The 23,465-nt window shown below is 49.3% G+C and overlaps 2 protein-coding genes across 3 annotated transcripts in view; one reads left to right on the plus strand and one right to left on the minus strand.

Annotated features, from left to right (window-relative positions):
* The first annotated feature begins 7,108 nt into the window (after positions 1-7,108).
* Mucl1 (mucin like 1) lies at positions 7,109-9,292 on the plus strand. Its single transcript, XM_076934011.1, has 2 exons — positions 7,109-7,179; positions 8,219-9,292. The coding sequence occupies exons 1-2, from the start codon at positions 7,129-7,131 to the stop codon at positions 8,618-8,620; spliced, it is 453 nt and encodes a 150-aa protein (XP_076790126.1). The 5' UTR covers positions 7,109-7,128; the 3' UTR covers positions 8,621-9,292.
* A 710-nt stretch (positions 9,293-10,002) lies between these two features.
* Positions 10,003-23,465, minus strand: part of Crybg2 (crystallin beta-gamma domain containing 2) — a 31,807-nt gene continuing 18,344 nt past the window's right edge. For both annotated transcript variants that reach the window (XM_034501590.2, XM_076934010.1), the window contains 14 exons: positions 22,751-22,877; positions 22,384-22,419; positions 21,961-22,097; positions 21,701-21,827; positions 21,313-21,452; positions 21,099-21,225; positions 20,695-20,727; positions 20,456-20,568; positions 14,607-14,736; positions 13,335-13,474; positions 12,908-13,031; positions 11,117-11,275; positions 10,286-10,445; positions 10,003-10,182 (listed from right to left, as the gene is read on the minus strand). In XM_034501590.2, coding sequence (XP_034357481.2) covers positions 10,094-10,182; positions 10,286-10,445; positions 11,117-11,275; positions 12,908-13,031; positions 13,335-13,474; positions 14,607-14,736; positions 20,456-20,568; positions 20,695-20,727; positions 21,099-21,225; positions 21,313-21,452; positions 21,701-21,827; positions 21,961-22,097; positions 22,384-22,419; positions 22,751-22,877 — 1,642 coding nt within the window. In that variant the 3' untranslated portion in view covers positions 10,003-10,093. The remainder of the gene's footprint in view (positions 10,183-10,285; positions 10,446-11,116; positions 11,276-12,907; positions 13,032-13,334; positions 13,475-14,606; positions 14,737-20,455; positions 20,569-20,694; positions 20,728-21,098; positions 21,226-21,312; positions 21,453-21,700; positions 21,828-21,960; positions 22,098-22,383; positions 22,420-22,750; positions 22,878-23,465) is intronic.

Consider the following 23,465-nt stretch of genomic DNA (forward strand, 5'->3'; position numbering starts at 1 on the left):
GTTGCTGGGACAATTAGTGATTAGGAGGTTAAAGCAAAGTACTTATCAAACACCTCTACGGATATTTTCAAAAATACTTCTTGCCGGGTGGTAGTGGCGCTTGCCTCTAATTCTGGCACTCAGGAGGCAGAGGCAGGGGGATCTCTGAGTTCAAAGCCAGCCTGGTCTACATAGTGAGCTCCAGAACATCCAGGGCTACAAAGAAACCCTGACTCGAAAAACAAAAAGACTCTAATCCAGGGGTTCTCAACCTGTGGCTTGTGACACCATTTGGGGCCCCATACCAGATATCCTGCATCTTAAATAATAGCAAAATTACAGTTATGAAGTAGCAACAAAATAAATTTATGGTTGGGGCTCACTTCAACATGAGGAATTGGATTAAAGGGTCACAGCATTAGGAAGGTTGAGAATCACTGCTAAACTCTCCTCAGGGTTACTTTCCCAGCCCTTGTCACTCAGTGTATCACTTTAGAGACCCTGGAAGTCCTTCTGGGACTATAAATAAGCCTTGAAGGCTAGGAAACCCTGGAGACAGATCTGCATAATTTCCACACTACCCAGGACTCCCCTTTACTTCTGGGATGAAGCTCCACTGGCTGCCTCTTTACCACTCAGTGCCTGAGGCTCTGTTCTTGGGTGGACAGAATCCACTTGATGTTCAGGTCATTTCTCGAAAGACACTTAGCAGCATGGCTCCTTCGGGGCCCGGGGGTTTATTGAGTGCTCGCAGCTCCAGGAGGAAGGAAGCAAAGAGTGAGAGTCTTCCAAGGCCTTGGAGTCCCTGAGAATACAATCTAGCTCGCTCTATTCCTCCTCTTCCCTCTTTGCCACCGATACAGTCACCACCTCTGATGAAGATCTGTCATCTCCAGCTTATGATAGTACTTGAAGCCTTTATAGACTAATTCTTGCCTCCACCCTCTTCATGTCCCAGAAACAGCATGGTCCTTCCCAAGTATTGGAACACCTTTTGTTCCTTCTCCTTCAAACCCTAGCTCAGATGCCCATTCTCCTGGAAACCAGCTCTGGGCTTTCTCCCTCCTCTTAAGCCAAGTTATACACTACTTTACAGCCTGATGCCATGGTGACTTTCCCATCCAGTTTTGTGATCTACAGACACCCTGCCCTAGTATAGGCCTATGAAGTCCTCAAGGGGAGAGTCACCTCTCATTTATCTTGACCAAGTTGGTAAGTATTGATAAATTGGAAGAGTAAGTAAGCAAAAGGATGATTGGATGGATGGATGGATGGATGGATGGATGTGTGAATGGATGGATGGATGGATGGATGATTGGATGAGTGGATGGATGGGTGGATGGATGGATGGATGGATGGATGGTTGGATGGATGGATGATTGGATGGATAGATGGATGGTTGGATGGATGGATGGATGTGTGGATGGGTGAATGGATGGATGGATAGATAGATGGATGGTTGGATGATTGGATGGATGGATAGATGGATGGTTGGATGGATGGATAGATGGATGGTTGGATGGATGGATGGTTTACCTTGATAGAAATTTGAGGCCAGCTTGGGCTACATTGCAAGGTCCAGGCTAGTCTCCACTACCAGAGAAAAATCATGTCTCAAAAACAGCAGCAGCAGCAAAGATGTAGCTCGAGTGCTCTATGGTGCTACTCAATCATACCTCTCGCAGTGACAAGAAAAATGTTAGAGCAAATCATATGATCACACTGGGAGGTGTGTGCAACACCTCTGTCCCTTCCCACCACCGCCACGCTTTATCCCAGTTCATCACAGGACAAGTGCATTAGGAGTATTCATTCCGTGTGGGCCTGTGGTAGGTCCTGGGAACAGTTTTCAAAGAACACTGGGGAGCTGTGCTCCATGGCCTGGAAGCCCATGCCTTCTGTGTAATTCACATACCTGTAAGTCCAGCATTCGGCGGCAGAGGCAGCAGTGGGAAGATCACAAGTTTAGGGGTAACCTGGGCTACACGGTAAGACTCTGTCCCAAACAAGGGTTGGGGGAGAAGGAGAGGGTCAGAGAGAGGAGAGAGAATACTGTCCAATCGGGTGGAATAGTAATGTAAGGTGCTTGTGTGTCTACACACTCTCCTCTGAGTCTCACATGAGCACTTCCTGAGTGGCCTGTCCTGACCACTTGTCTGGATGCTCTTTCTCCATTTCTCTTTTCTCGAATGCCGACTTCCTCAGCATTCATGGAAACGTGAAAATGCCAGTCTTTCTTTGTCTTTCCCGTTTGAATGTCTAATCCATGAGTAGAGGCCTCATCTTTCTATTCACTGCTTTATCCTCAGAGCCAAAAACAAAAACAAAAACAAAAAAGAACACCAGGCACAGAGCAGGTACTTGAGAAATGAAACATTTATTTCCTTATGACCTGCCTTCCCTGGCACTAATTTTCTCTTCAGTTGTATCCAACCCCAGGCCCACCCTGTCCTCTGCGCTCTTCTAATACTGGGTTTCTCCATTCTCACATCTCCATTTGGTTATTTTCTCTAACTTTCATCTCTCTTGTCCTATGTGCTTTGAATATTGCAGGGGCAGGTGCTCAGAAGTCACATTGAGGAGTCCATTTTATGTCTAGATCCTTCTATGAAACGCTCATCTCCGTTGCTTCTGTCGCTACCCAGCTCTGTTCAGTTTTTCAGACATCTCTTCTGGAACAGACAAGTGCTTTTAGGATCAAAGCAACCCCAGTGTAGAACTCTCTTCTTTCAGCCTGAGAATTCTTTTCTGCACTGGCAATTCCTCAGCATAAAGCCAGGGTTTGCCCATAGTTACCAGACCAATCAGTGCCAGGCTTGACAACGGGGTGAAAGTGGACATCTTAAACTTCAGTCATTCTTTCCCTTGATCCCTGACACCTGTTGGTCCCATGTTCAACCCTCTACTGGGTTGGAGAGGTGACAAGTTCTAGTTCAGATCACAAAAGAAGGTACAATCTTTTATTGTTTCGTTTGAGAGGAGGTCTCATGTAGCTCAGTCTGGTCTCAAACTCACTATGTAGCCAAGGATGACCTTGAACCTCTAATCCTCCCTAAAGCCGGGATTACAGGGCTGCACCAACACACTGGAATTATGTGTGGCGGGGCATGAAATCTTGGCTTTCTAGGGAAGCACTCTACCAAGCTACACACCAGCTCAGGAAACACAGTCATCTTCAGAGTGGCCAAAGAAGCACTTGAAGGTAGAAGATCACCTCCATCTTGGAGGGAGTTTCACAGAGGATGTGGAAAGTTTCTCTGGGTAAGGACTTTGGGTATGAATGATGGGGAAGAACAGAGCTGTTGGAGAGCCTGAGGCAGCCAGGCAAGTGCTGGTGAAGGCCAGCTAGGAAGTGGTGTGCACTGGGTGGTAGAGGATGTTACCAAATGAGGTCTGATGCTAAGAAAGAAGGCTGGCAGGGAGTGGGGGTTTGACCATCACTCTAAGGAATTTGGTCTCAATTCGTGTGAGAGGCATGGGGTGTGTGGACAGACTCCTGCTTTGTCAAGGCTAGGGAATCAGATGCAGAGAAAGTGTCCAGTGGAGCACACCCATTGGTAAGTCTAGCCTGTAGCTCTAGTATTGCCTTTGCCTTGCCCTCAGTTTTCCCATCTGTCAAATGGGGCTTTCTCAGAGTCCTCTCAGTTTGGCAACCAAACTTCTGTCTACTCAGATGCTGTGGAGACAGAATGTAGCTGCTCAGAGGCCAAGAGAGGCAAAGACTTGAAGTCCTACTTCTTTTCTTGGGTATGGGCAGACAGCAGACATCTCTTCATGTCCAATTCCTTAGAGATGTTCCCAGCATTCTCATGTCCCACCCCATTTGTCCCCACTATACATCTTACTCCTCACATCTCAGAATCCAAAAAGGAAACTTTGAGGGGTTTACAAGATAATGTTTCTTAACTCAAGCAAAGGACAGTGGTTGAGCACATGCTTAGTGTGCAGTTGTGGGTTCAATACCCAGGGCTGGAAAATACAAAAATAAAATTAAACTTAAGGGGTTTGTGTAATGCCGGATGGGTAGAAGAGCTTGCAGCCAAGCTGATTACCCAGTTCAGTCTTTGGGGCCCACACTGAAGAAGGAATAAACCAACTCCTGAAAGTTGTCCTCCAACCTCCACACAAACAGTGGCATGTTGGTGCCCCACACTGATACTTAAAAAAAAAAAAAAAAGTTTGTATCCAGGCTGGAGAGATGGCTCAGTGGTTAAGAGTGCTTGCTGCTTCTCCAGAGGGCCTGAGTTCGGATCCCAGCAACCATTTCTGGTGGTCACAACCCTATGTAGTTCCAATTCCCTCTCTGAACAGCGTGGCCACACACACACACACACACACACACACACACACACACACACACACACACCACATGCATGCACTATATGTGTTTTAAATAATAAAAGAGAAGTTTAAGTCATCACACACATTTCCAGCAGGAAGTAACTACACATGGCCAGCTGTAGGGTTCACCCTTTCTAGCTTCTTCTCCAGAGAAGGGAGATAAACTTGTCCAGTTTTCAGCAGGGCAATCTTGGACTTCAGCATGGACCTCCTATCTCCTGCAGCCTTCCTGGCTCCCAGGCACCTCTCCCAGGTATAGTGGCTGAGACAGTAGGGTCTGACGGCAAGACAGCAAAGAAGGTGGGCGATGGGAAGAGGTGACTTGTCACCTCCCCCACTCCACAATCCTCCCTTTCTCCCCCTAGGTCAGACTCTCACTTCTTTTCTTTCTCAGCTTGATCTCAGGAGCTCAAGGCCCCTAAGGCCCTCTCAGGTTTTACTTAGGCTTGTGACAAAAGTCCTGAACCATATAAGAGAAGCCAGGGGAAACCCCTTTACCATCTGGCATGTAAATAAGACACCACATAGACGAAGCCAGGGAGAAAGGGTGAGGCAGAAGCTGGGCTGCAGAGCCAAGGAAGAAGGAGAGGGAATCAAGATTTAATCAGGGGCTGGAGAGTACGTGCCTAACATGTGTGAGGCACCACCTTGAGGAGAACAAACCAACAGCACAGACTGGATCAGTGCACTCGAGAGCAGCTCCAGAAGTGTCTGAGATGTCACAGGGACCTGGACTCAAGTTCAAACGACTTCACCAGTTATGAACTTGGACAAGTCATTTTTTTTTTTTCATCAGCCAAGTGCAGATAATTATTGCCTAGTTTCACTGAGACCACGGCTCTGTTTCGTACAAGTTAGGGCACCATCCATACAGTTTTGAGGACTCTCCCATAGCTCTGCCCACAGCAAAAATCAATAGCTGGCTTCTAATTCCTGGATGCTGGACTGTGTTTACCTGTTTGTCCTCCCAATAATCCCCTCTGGGCCCTCCCCGAGTAAGATGACACTTCTTCACCCAAATCCCAAAACATGAAGTCTTAAGAGACTTCAGGAGGGGACTGGAGAGATGGCTCAGTGGTTAAGAGCGCTTGCCACTCTTACAAAGGAGCCAGGTTCGATTACCATCACCTATGAACAGCTATCGCTCCAGTCCTAGAACATCTGATGTTCTCTTCTGGCCTTCATAGGCACCAGGCATACGCATGGTGTACACAGGTGTATGTATATGCAGGTAAAACACTCTTGTGTGCGTGTTTTACACACACACACACACACACACACACACACACACACACAACTTTTTAAAGGATTTTTTTCCCCAAAAATTATTCACTTGAAATAAAGAGCCCGAAGAACAGAGGAAATGGGGCCTGACCCAAAAGGTAATCCAGTCTTACTGCCTGCTCCTGGATCTCAGTGGTCCTTAGCCAATGATAGCAATCCATCACAGAACCAATGATAGCATCCATCCACCATTTTATTATGAATCCTACATCCACCCGACTCTCTTAGTTCCCTTCTCTTGTCTGATCATTTGCTTGATCTGTGTTTTCAGACAGAGTAGCCCAAGCTGGCCTCAAAGTCACCATATAGACATAACGGCCCTGGGTCCCCTCCTGCTGCTCTACCCTGAGTTCTAAGATTACAGGAACTCAATCTTTAAAACAAAACACACCTGCCATTTATTTACATAACAGTTGCTAGAGTTACGGATTATCAATAAACAGGGCTTTTTGGTTGTTTTGGCTTATTTTTGTTTTGAGCCAGAATCTTACTATGTAGTTTTATCTTGGAACTTACTATGTGACCAGGCTAGCCTCAGACTCATAGAGCTCCACCTGCTTCTGTCTCCCAAGAGCTAGCATGCTTTTTATTTATGTCAGGCAATGGTGGAGCATGCCTTTAATCCCAGCACTTGGGAGGCAGAGGCAGGCAGATTTCTGAGTTTGAGGCCAGTCTGGTCTACAGAGTGAGTTCCAGGACAGCCAGGACTACACAGAGAAACCCTGTCTGGAAAAAAAAAAAAATTATGTGCATCGATGTTTTGCCTGCATGTGTGTCTGTCTGTGTGAGAGTGCTGGACTCCCTGAAACAGTTGTGAGCTGCCATGTGGGTGCTGGGAATTGAACCTGGATCCTCTGGAAGAGCAACCAGGGCTTTCAATCTCTGAGCCATCTCTCTAGCCCCTTGTTGGTTCTTTTTAAAGTAAGTTATTGGTCAGCAGAGTGATGTAGGCCTGCAATTCCAGAACTCAGAGGCTGAGACAGGAGGATCCTGAATTTAAACCCAGCCATAGAGTGACTTAGACCATGTCTCAAAATTTATAGATTAAAAATAAAGATTATTGTTGCAGCAGGTGCTGCCGCCTTCCTCCTCCTCCTCTTCTTCTTCATCTTTTCTTCTTCTTCTTCCTCTTCTTCTTTTAAGGGGGATGTTAAAGACTCATAGATTCAGCCTCAGGCCTGAGGTCTGAGTTGTCAAATCATGAAAACAAGATTCCTTGCCCAGGACACACAGATCCAGGCCTGGGGACAGTCCTGCTGGTGTCTTCTTGCTGCTCTGTACGCTCTGCCTGTGCTTCTTCTGAGAATTCACATCATCTACAGGTCTTGGAACCTCAAGGTGAGTTTCATCCACCCCCAGGTTTGAAAGAAGGAAGCTCCTTTCCCCGCCCCTAGGCGGTCCTTCCTCTCCGCTCCTCCCAATCTCTTCTGCTTCTTAGTTCAAAAGCAGCCAGGTTCAAAGTGGCCTGCAGATTGCCCTGAACTCATTTCTCAAAGCTGCTACAAGAGCCCAGGAAGATCCAGGATGAACGGCTTCCTCCTCCTCCTCACCATAAGTCTCCTGGTTGTGGTTCAGGTGAGGACAGTCTTTGAGCCCCTGCAGCCACCACCAGGTCTCAGCTCGCTGGTCTGGCCCTGGCCCGGGATCTGGGGAAGGAATGCAGGTTCCTGGGGGGGACCCTGTCTTCTACCACAGGGACAGAGATAGATGCTCACCAACCAGAAACCAGGGATCTAGGAGGGCCTATATGGCTGGGTTGCTACTCCTCATAGGTGCTATCAGACTGGCCTCAGAGAGGGAAACCTCATAGGGTGTCAGGTACGTGAAGGCACTCAAAGGGTTCTGTGCAATTCTGCATCATGAGGAATGGAGAGGAAGCCCAGCTGAGAAGAGCCACAGAAATGGTCTTTTTCAGATGGCTGGAGAGAGGTCTAATAGACTGCCATAGGTGACAGAAGGTCCCCTGCTTCTGCCATAGTGAATTGTAGGTGTGCAGGAATGCAGAGGCAGAAGTCTCCCATACACTGCAAATCAACTGCCACCCCGGGAGGGAGGCAGCCTTAGAGGCACTATGTACACAGAGAGGCCTGATTAACACAGCGAATGGAGCCACCAAGTTCTTGATCAAGAACATCTAGACCACACATCAAAGGCAGGTTGGTGGCCACCAAAACTAGTTTGATTCCCATCAAGAGCAGTTTCAGCTACTGTCCCATTAAGCGTCAAGGACAGCTTGTCACTTGCCATTCCCACCCTGCCCTCCCACCCACCCTCTGCCAGGGGCCTTATTCGGGCCTGTTACGTGTGATATTCTTGACCATGGGGGACTCTGATTACAAGGAGGAGGGGAAACCGAGGCACTGCGAGGGGAAGCCCGTGTTCAGGTTTCTGTTTCTCTCTATGCTGGAGCATCTGTAGTCTGAAAAGTGACAGGAAGTTTCTTTGTGGTGGAAGAATGACAAACACAGGGGCTGCCTGTGATAGGGCAGGAAGCCAAACATCCCAACAGGGCCTATGGCAGCTTTATGGAAGCCTAGAGTTGAAGAAAGGCAACAAAGGACACAGAGTCCTCAACAGGAGGTTCGAACCCTGCTGTGCACCGCTTCTCTTGCAGATACAAACAGGAGTCTTGGGAGACGCCACCAATTCGCCTGCTCCTACTCCTGCTGCTGGTGCTACTCCTGCTACTCCGGCTACTCCGGGGGCTCGGGCTACTCCGGCTACTCGGGCTACTACAGCTGCTCCGACTACTTCTAAGAAAGCTGTTACTACTAAGAAAGCTGTTACTACTAAGAAAGCTGTTACTACTAAGAAACCTGTTACTCCTAAGAAAGTCGCCACCACCTCTACCCCCACCACCACCACCACCCACACCACCACCACCCACGCCCACACCACCCCCAAAAAAACCCCTGGGAAGCCCCCAAAGGCGGGGGCCTCATCCATCATCAATGGGGGTGCCTGCAGTTTGCTTCTCTATGCCAGCACCTTACTGTGCCTCCTCTACCTCGGCTGAGGAGGCGTGGCTTCCAAAACCCCATGTTCCTCACACTGCTGCACCATCAGTAGTGAGAGACACCCCAACCCAGTCCGTGGGAAGGGTTGACCCAAGAGATCCAAGGAGGTTACAGTTGACAGCCAATGGCCAGAATGGCAAGGCACACTGATGGGAGCAGGGGCGTGACACCCAGCTAGGGCACAATAAAGTTATACTTATGCTTAGATGGGGCCCCATGTGTGATCACTGCGCCATCACTGGCCCCAGGAAGCGCGTGTGCAGCAGCATTAGGAGGGAAGCCAGTCCTGCCCAGACTCTCAGGCCCCACACACCCCAGGTTCAGGCAGGTGCGCAGCCCACGACCTAGGTGTCTTCACACTGATAGATTCTGGGAAATCACATATTGTTTGGCTCTGTTTCTCTCAAAACTCCCAACTGGAGTACTACAGATCCAGAAGCAGTCCATGTCTGGGAGGGTTTGTGGAAGGGCAGCTTCCAAATCGCCTGACCATATGCCTTCAATCACTGGACTAGAGGGTTAAGAGGCAAAGGTTACCACCCACACACTCAGCCGGGGAAGGACAAACAGCTCCTCTAAGCACCCTCCCCTCTTGAGCTTGGGGGTGGTCTTTGGAGCTACAAGAAGAGAAGGAAGCCCAGACTGGTTCCCAAGGCTCCTTGCCTCTGTGTCTTCCCAGGAACCCATCCATGCCAACAGAAGATGGCAAAGAAACTGCAGCCCTAGGTCTCTACTATCCTGACCTATCACTCAGCTAGGGACCCAGCCCCTTCTCCTGGCTGTTCTGACCAAGGCGAAACCTTCAGGCTTTGAGACTAGAGTTAGAAGAAGCAGGAAGGTAGACTCTCCCATCTTTCTTCCCCTGCCCACTATGATCTCAGACTGAACCCTGAAAGTTCACCCTTGGATACATCTGTAGCCCTGGAATACTTTCCGCTGCTTTTTATTTTTTTAGACAGGGTTTCTCTGTGTAGTCCTGGCTGTCCTGGAACTCACTCTGTAGACCAGGCTGGCCTCGAACTCAGAAATCTGCCTGCCTCCCAAGTGCTGGGATTAAAGGCGTGCGCCACCACTGCTACTTCTATCTGGCCTGGCCAACTCCTTCCCATCCCTGGTGTGTCAGCTAGGAGTCCCTCTTCCAAGTGGGACAGCCCTCCACTTCTACTCCCTGAACACGCATTAGAGTCCTGTGCTGCGAACCACAGAGGCTACAATCAGAGAGGCAGAAAGGGCTGACACACCAGACAGTGTGGGGTCTGGAGCGCCCTCTGGTGGCAATAGGAGGCTATACAGGAAGATAAACCAACTGGAAGAGGAGGCAAAAGGGCAAGTGGACCCTCTCCACCCCCAACATCAAGGTGCAGAGACACCACCAGCGGCATAGTAGAAAATAGCTTATTTCACAGCAAAATCTGTATAAAACATTCCATCCCAGCAAAAGCCTCCAGCAGAAAACTGGTGATGACGTTGGTTCAGAGTACACGGACAGTCCAGATCTGGGAAGGTCTGTCCTTCGTTGGTTCCCACAGTACCACGTGGTCGCGGTCATAACCTCGTCCACCTGAGGGCAGTGGGATTCAGAAGTGGTCAGACAGTGCTACACGCAGCCCAGTCCTTAGTCCCCTTTTGTGCACCCCACCCCAACCCCTACCAGCCTACATTACCCTTCACGTCCAGGATCTGGCCTTCAAACAGCCGGCTGCAGATGTGACCCAATTCATTGATGCTCCAGGTTTGGCGTGGTAGGCGGCTCTCAGCCCATAGTACTACTTTGGAGCCTGGGCTTGGAGGTCCAATCACCTGTAGGCTCATGGTGGGAGCCACCTGAGATCCCAGAAGATCATGAGATTTGGCATTCCTGACAGGAAATCTCCCATGCTCAAGCAATCCTTCATTCGTTGGATTTTTGTTATTGCTGCTGTTTTGTTATGTCTGGGACACAGTATCTCTCTCTATAGCTTTGGCTGGCCCAGAACTTGCTATATAGACCAGGCTGGCCTTGAGTTCACAGATACTTGATTCTTACTGCCTCCTGAGTGCTGTGATAAAAGGCATATGCCCATGTGCCACCCTTCCCAGCTCACACACTGGTTTTGAATGCTGGCTCTTACAACTGTGGCCCTAGGCAAATCTCTTCATCCATTTTTAGATTTATTTATTTTATGAGTGTTTTGAACGCATGCATGTCTGTGCAACAAATACATGCCTGGTGCCCACAGAGGTCAGAAGAGGGCATAAAATCCTCTGGAACTGGAATTAGGGATGGCTATGGCATCATTTTTTTATGCTGGGAACTCTGCAAAAGCAATAACTGTTTTTAAACTGCTGTGTCCCTTCTCCAACCCTAAATACTAGTTTTTTAAAGATTTAATATAAGAAAGAAGAATGAGCATTCTCTACATCTGGGCTGCGTGCGTGTTGCACCTAATTGGGCTGGGACTTCCCAAGGCACGTTGGCAAACCTGGGCTCAGCAGAGCAAACTCTGGAACTGTACCTGGTTTTTCAGTAGTCCATCTTCATAGTACCAGATGCAGCTGCCCCCAGCTCGGGGCTCGGAGACCACCACACGGCCGGCCTTCATGTCCTCCACGTGCTCAGGCACTGACAGGAATCCCCCTAGTGCTGCATTCCACAGGCGGAAAAAGGCTCGGCGCTGATGATGAGGAAAGGCTGAGAAGCTGCAGTCAAAGATGCCTTACCACCCTCAACCCTGGACCCTCTAAGGGACCCACACTCCCAAACCTTCCCTGCCTCTAAACTCCCCCCCCCCCGGGACAAAGTCACATTATGGGTGTGTAAAAAAGCATAGTTCTGTAACCATAGATACCTACATATGTGATTAAGGACCCTGGCAAGTATACCCGCAGTCCACAAGGTGGCACAGTTTATAGAAGGCACAAACAATTCCGCAGGTCTATGTGGCAGTCACATTCACATCATAACTGGCATACAGATCCTCCCAGCCACTTTCATACCAGTGACCTATGCTTGCTACAGATGTACACACACTCACACATGCGCGCACACACTCACTCACACACACACACACGCAGAGAAAGAAAAATGCATGCATAGATACATGCTAAAGCTAAAAGGAAACACAGTGTCACTAGATGGCCAGAGATCAGAAGTGGCCCTGCCAGCACTAGCAGGGTCTTGGTTTGCGGTGACGGTAACATAAAGGATGACGTAAGCCCTAGGTATGATCTGAGCAGTGTCTCTTGCTAGAACACTGCCCAATGGTTCTGCAATCTTCAACAGACTCAGGACACAAATGTTATCCCCATTTTATAGAGGAGGAAACACCTGGGCGTGGTGACACACACTTGTGATCCCAGCATTCAGGAGGCAGAGGCAGATGGATGTTTAAGGCCAGCCTGGTCAACACAGAGAGTTCCAGGCCAGCTAGAGCTATACTAGCAGTCCTCCAAGGTCATAGTGAGTCCCTGCTTGAATATATAGGTATACACACACATACACACACACACACACACACACACACACACACACACACACAGACACACTAAGATCCATAGAAGAACAGTGCTTGCCCAAAATTGTGAATAAACTCCTTGTCCACTTCCCTGGGCCTTTATTTCCCCATATGAGGGTTAGAGACATTTGCCAGGATTTCTTCTGACAATGCTACTGTGAGAGTCTGTGAACAACGAGATTAAACACATGCCCTCATACACAGACATATATATTCCCAGAAAGCCCTCGGGCACAGGCGTGCGCAGGTACAAACACACCCACATCCGTACACACAAAGCATTAAACCACCTCCAGAGTATTCAGATGCATGGCCACAAATAACATAGGTGCAGACAGACTCTTAGATGGGCACGAGTGTGTGCATACACACACACACTCACATGCATGCACACGCACATGCGCACACACAGGCCACAGCCACAGCCTAGAAATATATGTGTGCAGACATGAAGCCAACTTCTAAACAAGCAGGTTCGGACATGCACCCTGGCATGCAAACTCTGTGTGTGAGATGATTTTCCGTTTGGAGTGAATAAGCTTATTGTATATCTTGCATATCTTGCATATCTTGTATATCTTGCATATATTGTATTGCCCTTTAGGACAGGGCAACATTGTTTTGTTTTCAAGTTGATTTAGGGAAAATGACTGAGGTGACGATGCAAAAGGAGGATGAGATCACCGTGTGACCCGACACCAACATCACGTTTGGGAAACACAGGCGTATGTGAGGACAGATGGTCCCCAGGACATGCACACCTCAGAGGCACTTGTGCCAACTGCTACCTACCTGCTTGATAGGGTAGAGGGAGCCCACCCTCTGGGTACCGCTGTAGGTCAGCCAGTTGGTGATCTCGCAGCTTCCCACTAGCCATTGGCGGCCCCGGAAGTCGCTGTGTTCACACACTACCCAGCTGTGCCCAGTGGGTGCCAGAGACACAGAGGAACACAGACAGACAGACAGGCAGGCAAGCAGAGACAGGCGGAAGACAAAGCACCTGTGTTAGAGCAACCTCTGCCCCCTCTTCTCTCACACTAGGGTGAGGGCCCACAGCGGGAGGAAGAGGCTTATGTGTACATTTGGGGTTCTCAGGACCCAGTATCCCACCAAGCCCTGGGAGCCAGGGACCTCAGGCTGATACTATTCCCTCCTTCCTGGTCTGGGGTGGGGTCCCCATCCCACCAATCACCCATCACAGTTTGGAGCACACACTCACACGCCACCCTTGACGCGCACAGACAGCACGTGGTTGTTGAAACCCTCGGCTTGCAGACTTCGCACCTCCCCAGTCAGCTCGATCTCCTTCCCCTCGAAGCACTCCAGGCCAAAGAGGGACAGGGAAGGCTCTGAGAAGTGCTGGAGTTAGAGGAGAAGAGATGGTTGAGGCCACAAAATACCCAAGCCCCGACTCTGCCCGATGACCCCAAGAGCTGTAGGCCTCTGACCTTTTGAGGACACTGACTTATCTGTGTCCCCAAATTTTCAGTCTCAGTGTGTTGACAGACTGGCACCAGCTCAAACTCAAGAGTCCCCTCCTATATAGCACAGGCCTTAGCTTCCAGAGTCCTGGGATTGATTGCAGGTGTGTATCCCTGTGCCTGTCCTTGTCAGATAGTTGGCACTCCTAAGAACTAATGGGCAGGCTGGAGACTTGGGGCTCATTCTGTATCATCTCTTGTTCATCTCTTAGAGATGGTAACTAATCATCACAGAGATTAATAACTGTTCTCCTTTATTCATGGCTCACTGCAGGCCAGATCCTTGGTAGAACAATTTGTCTAATCCCAAGGCTCCAGACAGAGGTCTAACTGTCCCTAGTGCCCAGTGTATGTGCTGGTATGGGGCACAAGTTGTATAACCAAGCAGCCCAGGAGAACATCTGCTCTTTCTGTTTTCAGCTGTGTGGCCCAAAACAAGTCAGAGTGGCTCTGGGACTCGCAAAGCTTTGAAAAGGGTCACTCAGCAAATGTAAGATGTTCTGACTCAGCAGTGCCCAGTCACTCCCCCTGGTCCCCACAGTGTTATCACAGTGTGCATGTGGCTTCTGTCAGTCTCGTCTCAGGAACAGCCTATTACCTCCACTGTGGGTCCCTGAGGTAGCCTCTCCCTGCCTTGCCCTTCTGGTCTCTTCTGCACGGCCATTTTCTCAATTGATCCTGACAGCCCTCTCTGAATGGGCCATCACCTGGGTGAAAGCTGGCCCTGCCTCTCGGCCAGTCTGAGTGTCAGTCCGTCCCATTCTGGAAGGATTTCTGATCAGGACCCATCACTCTGCACTGCCACCTTCAGGCCCTGCTGTCTAGGTCTGCTGCCTCCAGGAGCTGTTTCAGTGAATGCCGATAAACACCTGCCCAGTGGAGCTCCTTAGGTACCTCAGAGTCAAGGGCACACTGAGACTCTGGAAGCCATTGCTCACCCAGCACACTAGGTGGCAGGTAAGACAGAGTACTCCCTCTACTTCTGTGGTTGATCTGGATGGGGAACTCACCAGTGGAACCTTCCGGAGAGAGCTCAGGACCGTGGAGGCCAGGCAGCCCATGGCTGTGAGGGTAGGGTACTCGCCCTCTGACACGATGTGCTGGTCTGCTTCAAAGTTCTTGTCCTCAAACAGGACCCAGCTGGAAGGGGACAAATAGGAAAAGGTGACATCAGAGCCTAGCTTATGCTACACCTACCAGATACCCTGAGTGCCTGTAGACTTGATGGTCTTTGTCTAATCAAGGAGAGGACCATGGTGGACAGGTGATACAGCAGTAGGGACCAAGGTCAGACAGAAGAATGTAGCGGCATATTTTCCTCACAAGTTGGGAGGAGCTAAGGTGGGAGGAGTAAGAAAAGGAAGAGGAGAAGGAAGAGGAGAAGCTAAGGAAGAGAGATATAGGGGCCATGGATGACCACGAATGTATCAAGAGCAGTCCTGGGTAACAACTTATATCTAGGTTAGTTAATTGGTTAACACCTCTAATCGTGTGGTCATCTTGTTAATTGAGTAATTACCAACTATATAAAGCTACTGAATAATCTTTAACATTAGAGTCTCATCTCTGCCGGGTACCACGTGGGTGGCGGGATGGTCTGGGCTCAGCCCAGCCTTGTGGAGACAGCGTGGAAGATTGGCAGAGCCATCTCCCACACTGGCGTGTCTCGAGGGTGGCAGGGCCGGTGTCTCTTGTGGCCACAGGCCTTGTCTAGTCGGGAAGATGGTGGCAGATTAAGAACAAGCAGATTGAGTGCTACTGATTTTAATTATCCCCTCAACAGAAGAAAGGACTGAAGTGGAGCAAGGGAGAAAGAAAGAAAGAAAGAAAGAAAGAAAGAAAGAAAGAAAGAAAGACAGACAGACAGACAGAAAGAAAGAAAAAAGAAAGCTATACTAAAGGGGTGGGCACAATGGTGCCCATATTCAATCCAACCACTCAGGAAAGCAGGAGCAGGTAGATCTTGGTGCGCGTGAAGCTAGCCCTTTGAAGGTGAGCACTGCACTCTGCAGGCAGGCAATCTGGCAGTGCTCTATCCGAGGACGCCCTTCAGACACACAAAATAATTAGCGTTCAGCACTGCTACAGCAAAGCATCGTGGAAACCCAAATGCCCACCAGCAGGGGACCGGCTAACACTGGGCCTGCTGGCTACTTGGGAGGCTGAAGCAGAGGATATACAAGTTCAAGACCTGCCTAGGCAACTCAGTAAGACCCTGTCTCAAAAAAAAAAAAAAAAAAGTAAGAGCCAGTGAGAAATCTCTGTCAGTAAAGGTGGTCACTGCCAAGCTGGACAACTGAATTCAATGTGTATGGTGGAGTGAGAGGGTCAACTTCTGTCCTCCACATGTGGCCTTCCAGAGGCACCTTGGTTTAGAGAAGAGATTGGGAAGTTGGGTTCCTAAGCTGAGGTGAGTGTCCTTTTAAGAACAGGAAGGGCTGGGCAGTGGTGGGACATGTCTTTAGTCCTGGCACTTAGGAGGCAGGGGCAGGGGTAGGGGCAGGGACAGGGACAGGAGGATCTCTGGGTTCGAAGACAGCTAGCCAGGGCTGTACAGAGAAACCCTGTCATGAACTCACCCTTGCAAAAACAGAAACTAGAGCAGGAAAATGGGCATCTGGTTGTTTGAAGGGTCTAAAGCACCAGACTTAAAAACCAGAAGGGACCAGACTCTGCTCTCTGTAGTAGGGGAAGATGCAGGGGAGGGGGAAAAATGAAAACACCATTTTCTGCTATTTAAGTCACACAGTTTCACCTTGGTAGATGAAGCTGAGTTACAACAGGAGCCGTGGAAACAGCTTCTGTCAGTAAAACTACTAAGTTCCTGGCCAGGTGTGATGTTTGTGTGTGTTCTCCATCTGTCTCAAGCCAATTGGCAAGCATCTTTTCTCAACCCCTCCTCTTCCTGTACTCCTGTGTACACAGAACTGGATCTCTTCACTAAAACTGTTCAGGTCATTTGCATAAATTGACCATTTGATTGATTGACTTAGACAGGGTTTCACTATGTAGCTCTGGCTGTCCTGGAACTTACTTTGTAGATCAGGCTGGCCTCGAACTCACAATGATTGTGCCTTCATGAGTGCTGGAATTAAAGGTGTGTACTACCATGCCTGTTTATTTGAATAAATTTATAACCCCTTTTCTGTTTGATTTTTGAGACAGGACTTCTCTGTATAACAGAGCCCTGGCTGTCCTGGACTCACTTTGTAAATCAAGCTGGCCCCAACCTCACAGAGATCTACCTGTCCCTAAATTTATAATCTTAAAAAGACTATACCAAGCCGGGCAGTGGTGGTGCACGCCTTTAATCCTAGCACTTGGAAGGCAGAGGCGGGTGGATTTCTGAGTTCAAGGCCAGCCTGGTCTACAGAGTGAGTTCCAGGACAGCCAAGGCTACACAGAGAAACCCTGTCTCAAAAAACAAAAACAAAAACAAAACACAAAACAAACAAAAAAAACCAAACCAAACCAAAAAAAAAAAAAAAAAAAAAACTACCCAAAAAGACTATACCAAAACAATGGAGAATTTAGACTTGGGTACATAGCTCACTGGTAGAATGCTTGCCTAGTGTGTGTGAAGCCCTGGGATCAACCCTTTTCTTGCAAACAAATACATAAGTGTTCCTAAAAGTTAAAAATACATGAATTAATCTAACTATATACCAGGTTTGTAACATAATCACAGACAAAAGATTATTTCAGGGGCTTGAGAGATGGCTCAGAGGATTAAAGCACTGGCTGCTCTTGCAGAGGACCTGGGTTTAGTTGTCAGCATCCACATGGTAGCTCACAACTGCCTGCAACTCCAGCTCCAGTCATCTGACGCTGTCTTCTGGTCGGCTCAGAAACCACATGTACATAGTACACATACATTGACATACAGGCAGGCAAAACATTCAAACACATAAAAGAAAAATAAGTAACTCTTTTCCAAAAAGATGATTTTAAATTTCTGTCTGATTTTCTTTTTCCCACGTGTTCCAGGCTGGCCTCAAACTCACAACCCAGGCAAGGGTGATACTAAGCTCTTGTTTCTACTCTCCAAGTGCTGGGATTAAAGTTGTGTGCCTGGCTCTGTCTGTTTATTTTTGCTTTTTTGAGATAGGGTCTCAGAGTCTCAGGGAGGCCTCAAATTATGCATTATCCTCCTGCCTCAGCCTCTCAAAGGGATGTACTACTATATGGCCTTCAAATTTGTTTAAAAGGTAGTTTTTGACTATTACCAACTATGTAGATGCAAGAGAAAGTCCTGACGGCAAAAAGAAACAGAAAGACCCCCACCGCTCCCAGTGACTCCACTCTAGTGTGGAGAGAACATCTTATGTCTGTATGGGTGTAACACCTGTCAAGAATAAATAGGAAATAGAAGGCAGGACATCTGGGAGGCAAAAAGAATTCTGGTATAGAGCAAGACACGGGGAAGGGTCACCAGGGAAGATGTGAGGAGAATATAGATTAATATAAATGGGGTATTTTAAGTTATGATCTAGTGAGAGTAGAGCCTAGCTATATTGCCAAGGTATCTGTAAATGTGTTTTGAGTCTGAGTCTTATTTCTGGGAGCATGGGGCTGGGAGGAAGAACCGGACTTAAGTTCAACACTCTGGGAGCAATACAAGCATTATAATTTTGAAACACTTAGCATACAGATTTGGGGTGCTAATCACCATGCAGATTTGGGGTGCTAATCACCATCTTCCATCAAGGGAAATGGAGTTCCTTGGGAAAGTTTTGGTTCTAGATTTGGGCAAGAAATGTACATAATCGTTTAGGGGGACATCATGTTGTGCCCGTGAAACAAGAATGCTCCCCGGACTGCTGGGGCTATGTCAAAAGGACCAAGAGGCTGTGCTCCAAAGATGGGGCAATATGAGCGTGCCCAGGAAGAGTGACTACCCAGATTGAAACATAGCAGACACACAAAGGTCTCTGTTGCTAGTTCAGATCTCCACAGTGAGGTTCTGTCTCAAAAACACTTTGTGATTAAATAACCGTACTGGGCACAGTAACACACTCAGGAGACAAAGGTAGGTAGATCTCTATGGGTTCTAGGCTAGCCTGGTCTACATAGTGAGATGTTATCTCAAAGGTTTTCTGTTTTCCTGGTACTGGCTCAGCAGTTCAAAGTGCTTACTACCCTTACAGAGGGACCATCTTCAGTTCCCAGCACCCATCTCAGGCAACTTACAACCACCTGTAATCTTCATTCCAGGGGATCTGATGCCCTCTTCTCTCCATAGGTGTCACTGTCACACATGTAAACTCACACAGTCACATATGGATATAAATAAGTAAATGTTTTCATTCAAAGGAAGGAATAAATTTGGTAATTACCCTTTGGTAAAAAGGAGGACAAGTCTCATGGGTCTCACACCTACGCAATAAGAAGTTTATGTCACCATTACACAGACTTGCCAACAAAATCAGACAACTTCATCAAATCCCTCAATTTAGCTACCAGTTGTGGCAGATAAAAGGTGGGGGGAGACACCAGGAAGTAATCAAGTAAAAGTAGAAAGATAGAAGATGGGAAATGTACAGGTAAAATTATTAGGTTCCTTCAAGCAAATATACAGTAGAGAAGAAGGAAGAGAAGACGATTCATGGGCAGAACAGAATCAAGTCAAACAAGGCGACTTCTGACTTTCATTGGGCTCTGAGAGCAGCAACTGAGTTCGCTGGATATGGGTAGGGTGTGTGTATGTAGCTACTGACCTGTGCCTGTGTGGTTGTGGAGATCTTGTCTATGGCTTCCCCCCCTCCAACATCCCCAATGCTGGGGATGGAACCCAAGGCTTCCTGTAATACAGGCACCTGCTCTAAGAAAAGTTCTTTCTTTTTAAAGATTTTAAAACTGCTTTTAGATTTTGTTTTATCTTGTTTTTCGAAACAGGGTTTCTTTCTGTGTAGCCCTGGCTGTCTGGGAACTCATTCTGTAGACCAGGCTAGTCTTACACTCGCAGAGAACCACTTGCCTCTGCCTCCTGAGTGCTGGGATCAAAGTTGTGTGCCACCACCGACTGGCTAGTTTTAGATTTAAAACAAACAACAACATATTTTATTTCTATGAGTGTCTAGCCTGTGTGGACCTATAGCCAGTGCAGTGACCTGAATGCAGATGGCTCCGGTAGACTCACAGGGAGTAGCTGGAGCTAGCATTAGAGTTGGTTGTGAGTTGCCTGGCAAGGGTTCTGGGAATCAAACTTGGGTCCTCTTCGAAAACCAGCAAGTGCTCTTGTCCACCGAGCAGACATCGGTACAGTCTGAATGTTTCTAAAATATTGGTAGGGGGTCAGAATTCTTTAAAATTCTCTCTCTCCTTTTCTCTCTCTCTCTCCTTCTCCCTCTCCCTCCCCGCCCCCCCCACCCCCCGCATGCGTACTCCAGTGTGCAAATGTGAATGACAAAGGAGTTTCAGAACTGATCCTCTCCTTCCTTTGTGAGATCCTGGGACGGAACTCAGGCCCTCGCACTTACTTGCACTGCAATTGTCCCCTTCCTTATTGTCTCACCAGCCTCGGATTTCTTCAAAGCACAGTTATAAATGGAACAAGACTTGTTAAGACAGAGTCTCATGCAGGCCTTAAACTTTCTATGTAACTAAGCTTTAAATTGGTCTTCCTGCCTCTCCCTCCCCAGTGCTGAGATTACGGTCATGTGCACATCTCTTGGGGTTTTCTATACAATACTATCTAATATCTCCAGAGTTACATTTCACATTCAAATCTTATTCTATGACTCAGGACATAACAGTTAATCTTAAGAAAGGAAATCATGTGAAAGGTGTGTCCCTTGCCCCCTTCCCTCGCCTCTCCCAGCACTCTGGGCTCTAGCCGATCCACGATCCACCTGCTTACCTGCCACCGTGGACCCGGCATGACTGGGGATGGAAGGAAGCAGGCAGAGAGGCTTGGTCATCCTCAAAGGAAATATGGTCCCCCAGGAAGTTGGGGCCAGAGAAAAGCTGAATCTGGAGACAGAGAGGTGAAGAGGTTAGAGGGAATGGTGAGGAGAAGGGCAGGGGTAAAGGCCAAGGAAAGTTTTGCCACGAAGGCTGTGAAGATCCCACCAGATCTCCGTGCAGCCGCCTCCTTACCTTCGAGACAAAGTGAAGATCGCTCTCCCCCACCTGAAGGAAGAGATCAGCGCTGTGACTGAAGGAGGGGGCCAGCCTCTACCCGCAGCGACTAAGATTCAAAACCGTGGTGGCTATCCCGCGGGCTAGCATCTACAAACTCCGCCCCCTCCTGGAGGCTCCGCCCCTAATATCTCCAAGCTCCTCGCCCCGCCCCACTGCGGGGCACTGCTAGCCCCACCCGCCGCCTTGGCCGGCCTATCGCGCCCCTAGTTCCCTCCCTCAATATCCCGCCCACCCTCCCACCTCCATCCCTCCTGGACAAGGCCTCCCTGGTCCTACCTTAACTAAGCAGCCTGGGCTAGCCACCTGGCCCCGCCCAATGCTCTGCCCCCTAAGGCCACGCCCATCTCTCAGTTACCTACCTGCACAACTGGCTGAAGGGAGCCAAGGGCGCAATTGCCGGAGCCCCAATCGTCGCAGTTGCGGTACACGCCCTTCTCCAGGACGTACTGTTCGCCGGAGAAGCCTACGTGCTCATAGGCCACCCACCTGCGGGGAGGGCATGCGATTGGTCGGCGAGGGCGGGGTCGGCACGGCTCCTGGGCCCGCCCTGCGCCGGGGGCGGGGATTACTCACACGCCGCTGAGCACGTGGATGGCTTGCGTGCTGGGTCCGTGCTGCGCCAGCTCCACGTCCGGCAGTGCGGAACTCACCTCCACTCTGTGCCCCTGGAAGTCCATGTCCTCAAACAGCACCACGGCCGGGTCTCCAAAGTCCTGGGCCCCCGAGACAGTCAGGTTTCTCCCATACCGATGTAAACCCGTTTGAGTGCCCAGACCTCAGGGAAGCCGCCCACCCCAGGGGTTAGGTATGAGGAATATCCTGGGGAAAAGTCACAGGAGGGAGAGAGACTAGCTCTTGGGACATTCTGCCTGGGAGAACAGGCCGAGGGGTGCGAATTCTTCTCTCAAATTGTGCTATGAAATTTGGGGTGTGACCAAACAGCCCAGTTGCCCCTGCTCACCGTCCGGATGACCCGCAGGGAGGTCAGCAGCTCATCATAGCCTCCCCAGTGTGACCAGTTAGCATATTCGCCCTCTTCTAGCAGGTACTGGTGGCCCCGGAAGCCCTCCTTCTCGTAGCCTACCCAGCTAGGGGAAAGATAGACCAAGACTCCTGTGAGTAAGACGGACACTCTACCAGACAGCCCCAGTCACTCTCCACCCTCCGAGGGTAAAAACCTTCAGGGACAGGGCAGACAAAAGAAATCCCTTAAATCCTCACCAGCCCCCAAGAATTCGCAGGGACCCCACGGAGGTCAGCTGGGGACTCTGGCTGTCCTCAGGCTGCTGAAGATTGTAGATGTCTCCACTTACTTCCCAGCTCTGCCCCTGAAAACCTGGGCCCTCATACACCACAGCCTGGATGAAAGGGGTGTCCGGGGTGATAGATGTTGAATCTGCTTTCTAGGAATGGCTTTACATAACACCAACCTGGAGGCCCCATCTTCCCTTTGAGCATTGCTGCCTGTGTGCCCTGACCTCTGGCCGGATTCACACACCAAAGCCAGTGCCTAGTGAACACATCAGGCCTGCCATCCTAGGCCCTGTGCCCTCTGCCCCTCAAGGCCCCTATTTCCAGTCCTGGTCACAGTGACTACCACTCAGACACACTAAATACCCTTTGATCTGAAGTCTGTCCACTTACCTTGGGTTCCCCTGGCTTCTCCACGCTTGGGCAGCCCTGCAAAGGAGACATGGCGGAAAGGCTAGTCCAGAGGTGGCTACAGACAAATACAGCTGGGAAATCTAGATTTTCCTTGATCCTAAGACGCCCAAGAATTGCAGCCCCATTATTCCCCCTTTCCCTCCCATCCACCCTATGCCACACCTCAGATTAACCCTCCAGTCCAGTTCCCAGTCCAGTTCCCAGTCCAGTTCCCAGTAGGAGCTCTGGGGCAGTGAGTCACCAAGGACCCCATCTGTGGTATTCCCCCATCTCCTGCTCACAGATGCAGGGCCACCCCACATGGGACTAGGGACAGAGGAGCCTGTGGGTGTCCCATGCTCCTTACCAATCTCATAGGCTTTAGTGAACCCACAGTGGGGCCTGATGTACCCCAGGCCTCCAATGTAGGGTACTCTCCGGGCTCCAGGATATAGGGCGTGTCTTCAAAGAATGGTTTAGGGTATAGCAGCCACCTGGGGGAGAAACAGAGAAGCCACCGGACTCCTTGGGACATAGACTTGGCATGGTGGGACAGCTTAGAGGGGAGGAAGGGCTTTTGAGGGGTCCTTGCACAGGGAAAGCAGAAAAGACATCCAGATCCTCTCTCCATGGTCCTTGGTGTCCTTTCCTGTGGCTGGGCCCTTGCAATCACACACAGCAGTCAAGAGTTCTTTCTCACATACACACCTGCCTCAAACCCTAGTAGCCCTCTTTAGCCCCACAGGAAAGCCAAGCTACACACAGGCCCACCATCCTCCTTCCTTGGTGCCTCGGAGTGTCACTGTTTGTACTGGATCTTAAGTAGTCTGCTTCTAAGGGCGGGGCCCAGGAGCTCACACCTGGTAAAAGTGTGCACCAACCCCTGGGTAACTCCTAGTCCCAGAGGAAGCTCTATTCTTTGTTTATTTTATCTATTCATCTATTTATTTGTTTGTTTAGAGACATAGTCCAAGGTGGCTTTGAAATCTTGGCAATCCTCCTGCGGCCACCTCCCAAGTGCTGGGATTACAAGCATGTGACATGTCACCTGGCTGAGCCTAAACTCTTGAAGATACAGCTTT

This window comes from Arvicanthis niloticus, chromosome 5 (genome assembly GCF_011762505.2).
Source record: "Arvicanthis niloticus isolate mArvNil1 chromosome 5, mArvNil1.pat.X, whole genome shotgun sequence".
Lineage (NCBI taxonomy): Eukaryota > Metazoa > Chordata > Mammalia > Rodentia > Muridae > Arvicanthis > Arvicanthis niloticus.

What these genes read in the sequence shown, in the direction of transcription:
- Mucl1 (XM_076934011.1), top strand. Translation starts at nt 7,129, where the DNA reads ATGAACGGCTTCCTCCTCCTCCTCACCATAAGTCTCCTGGTTGTGGTT. An exon ending in GTCTCCTGGTTGTGGTTCAG is followed by an intron (nt 7,180 to 8,218) that starts GTGAGGACAGTC and finishes CTTCTCTTGCAG; the next exon opens with ATACAAACAGGAGTCTTGGG.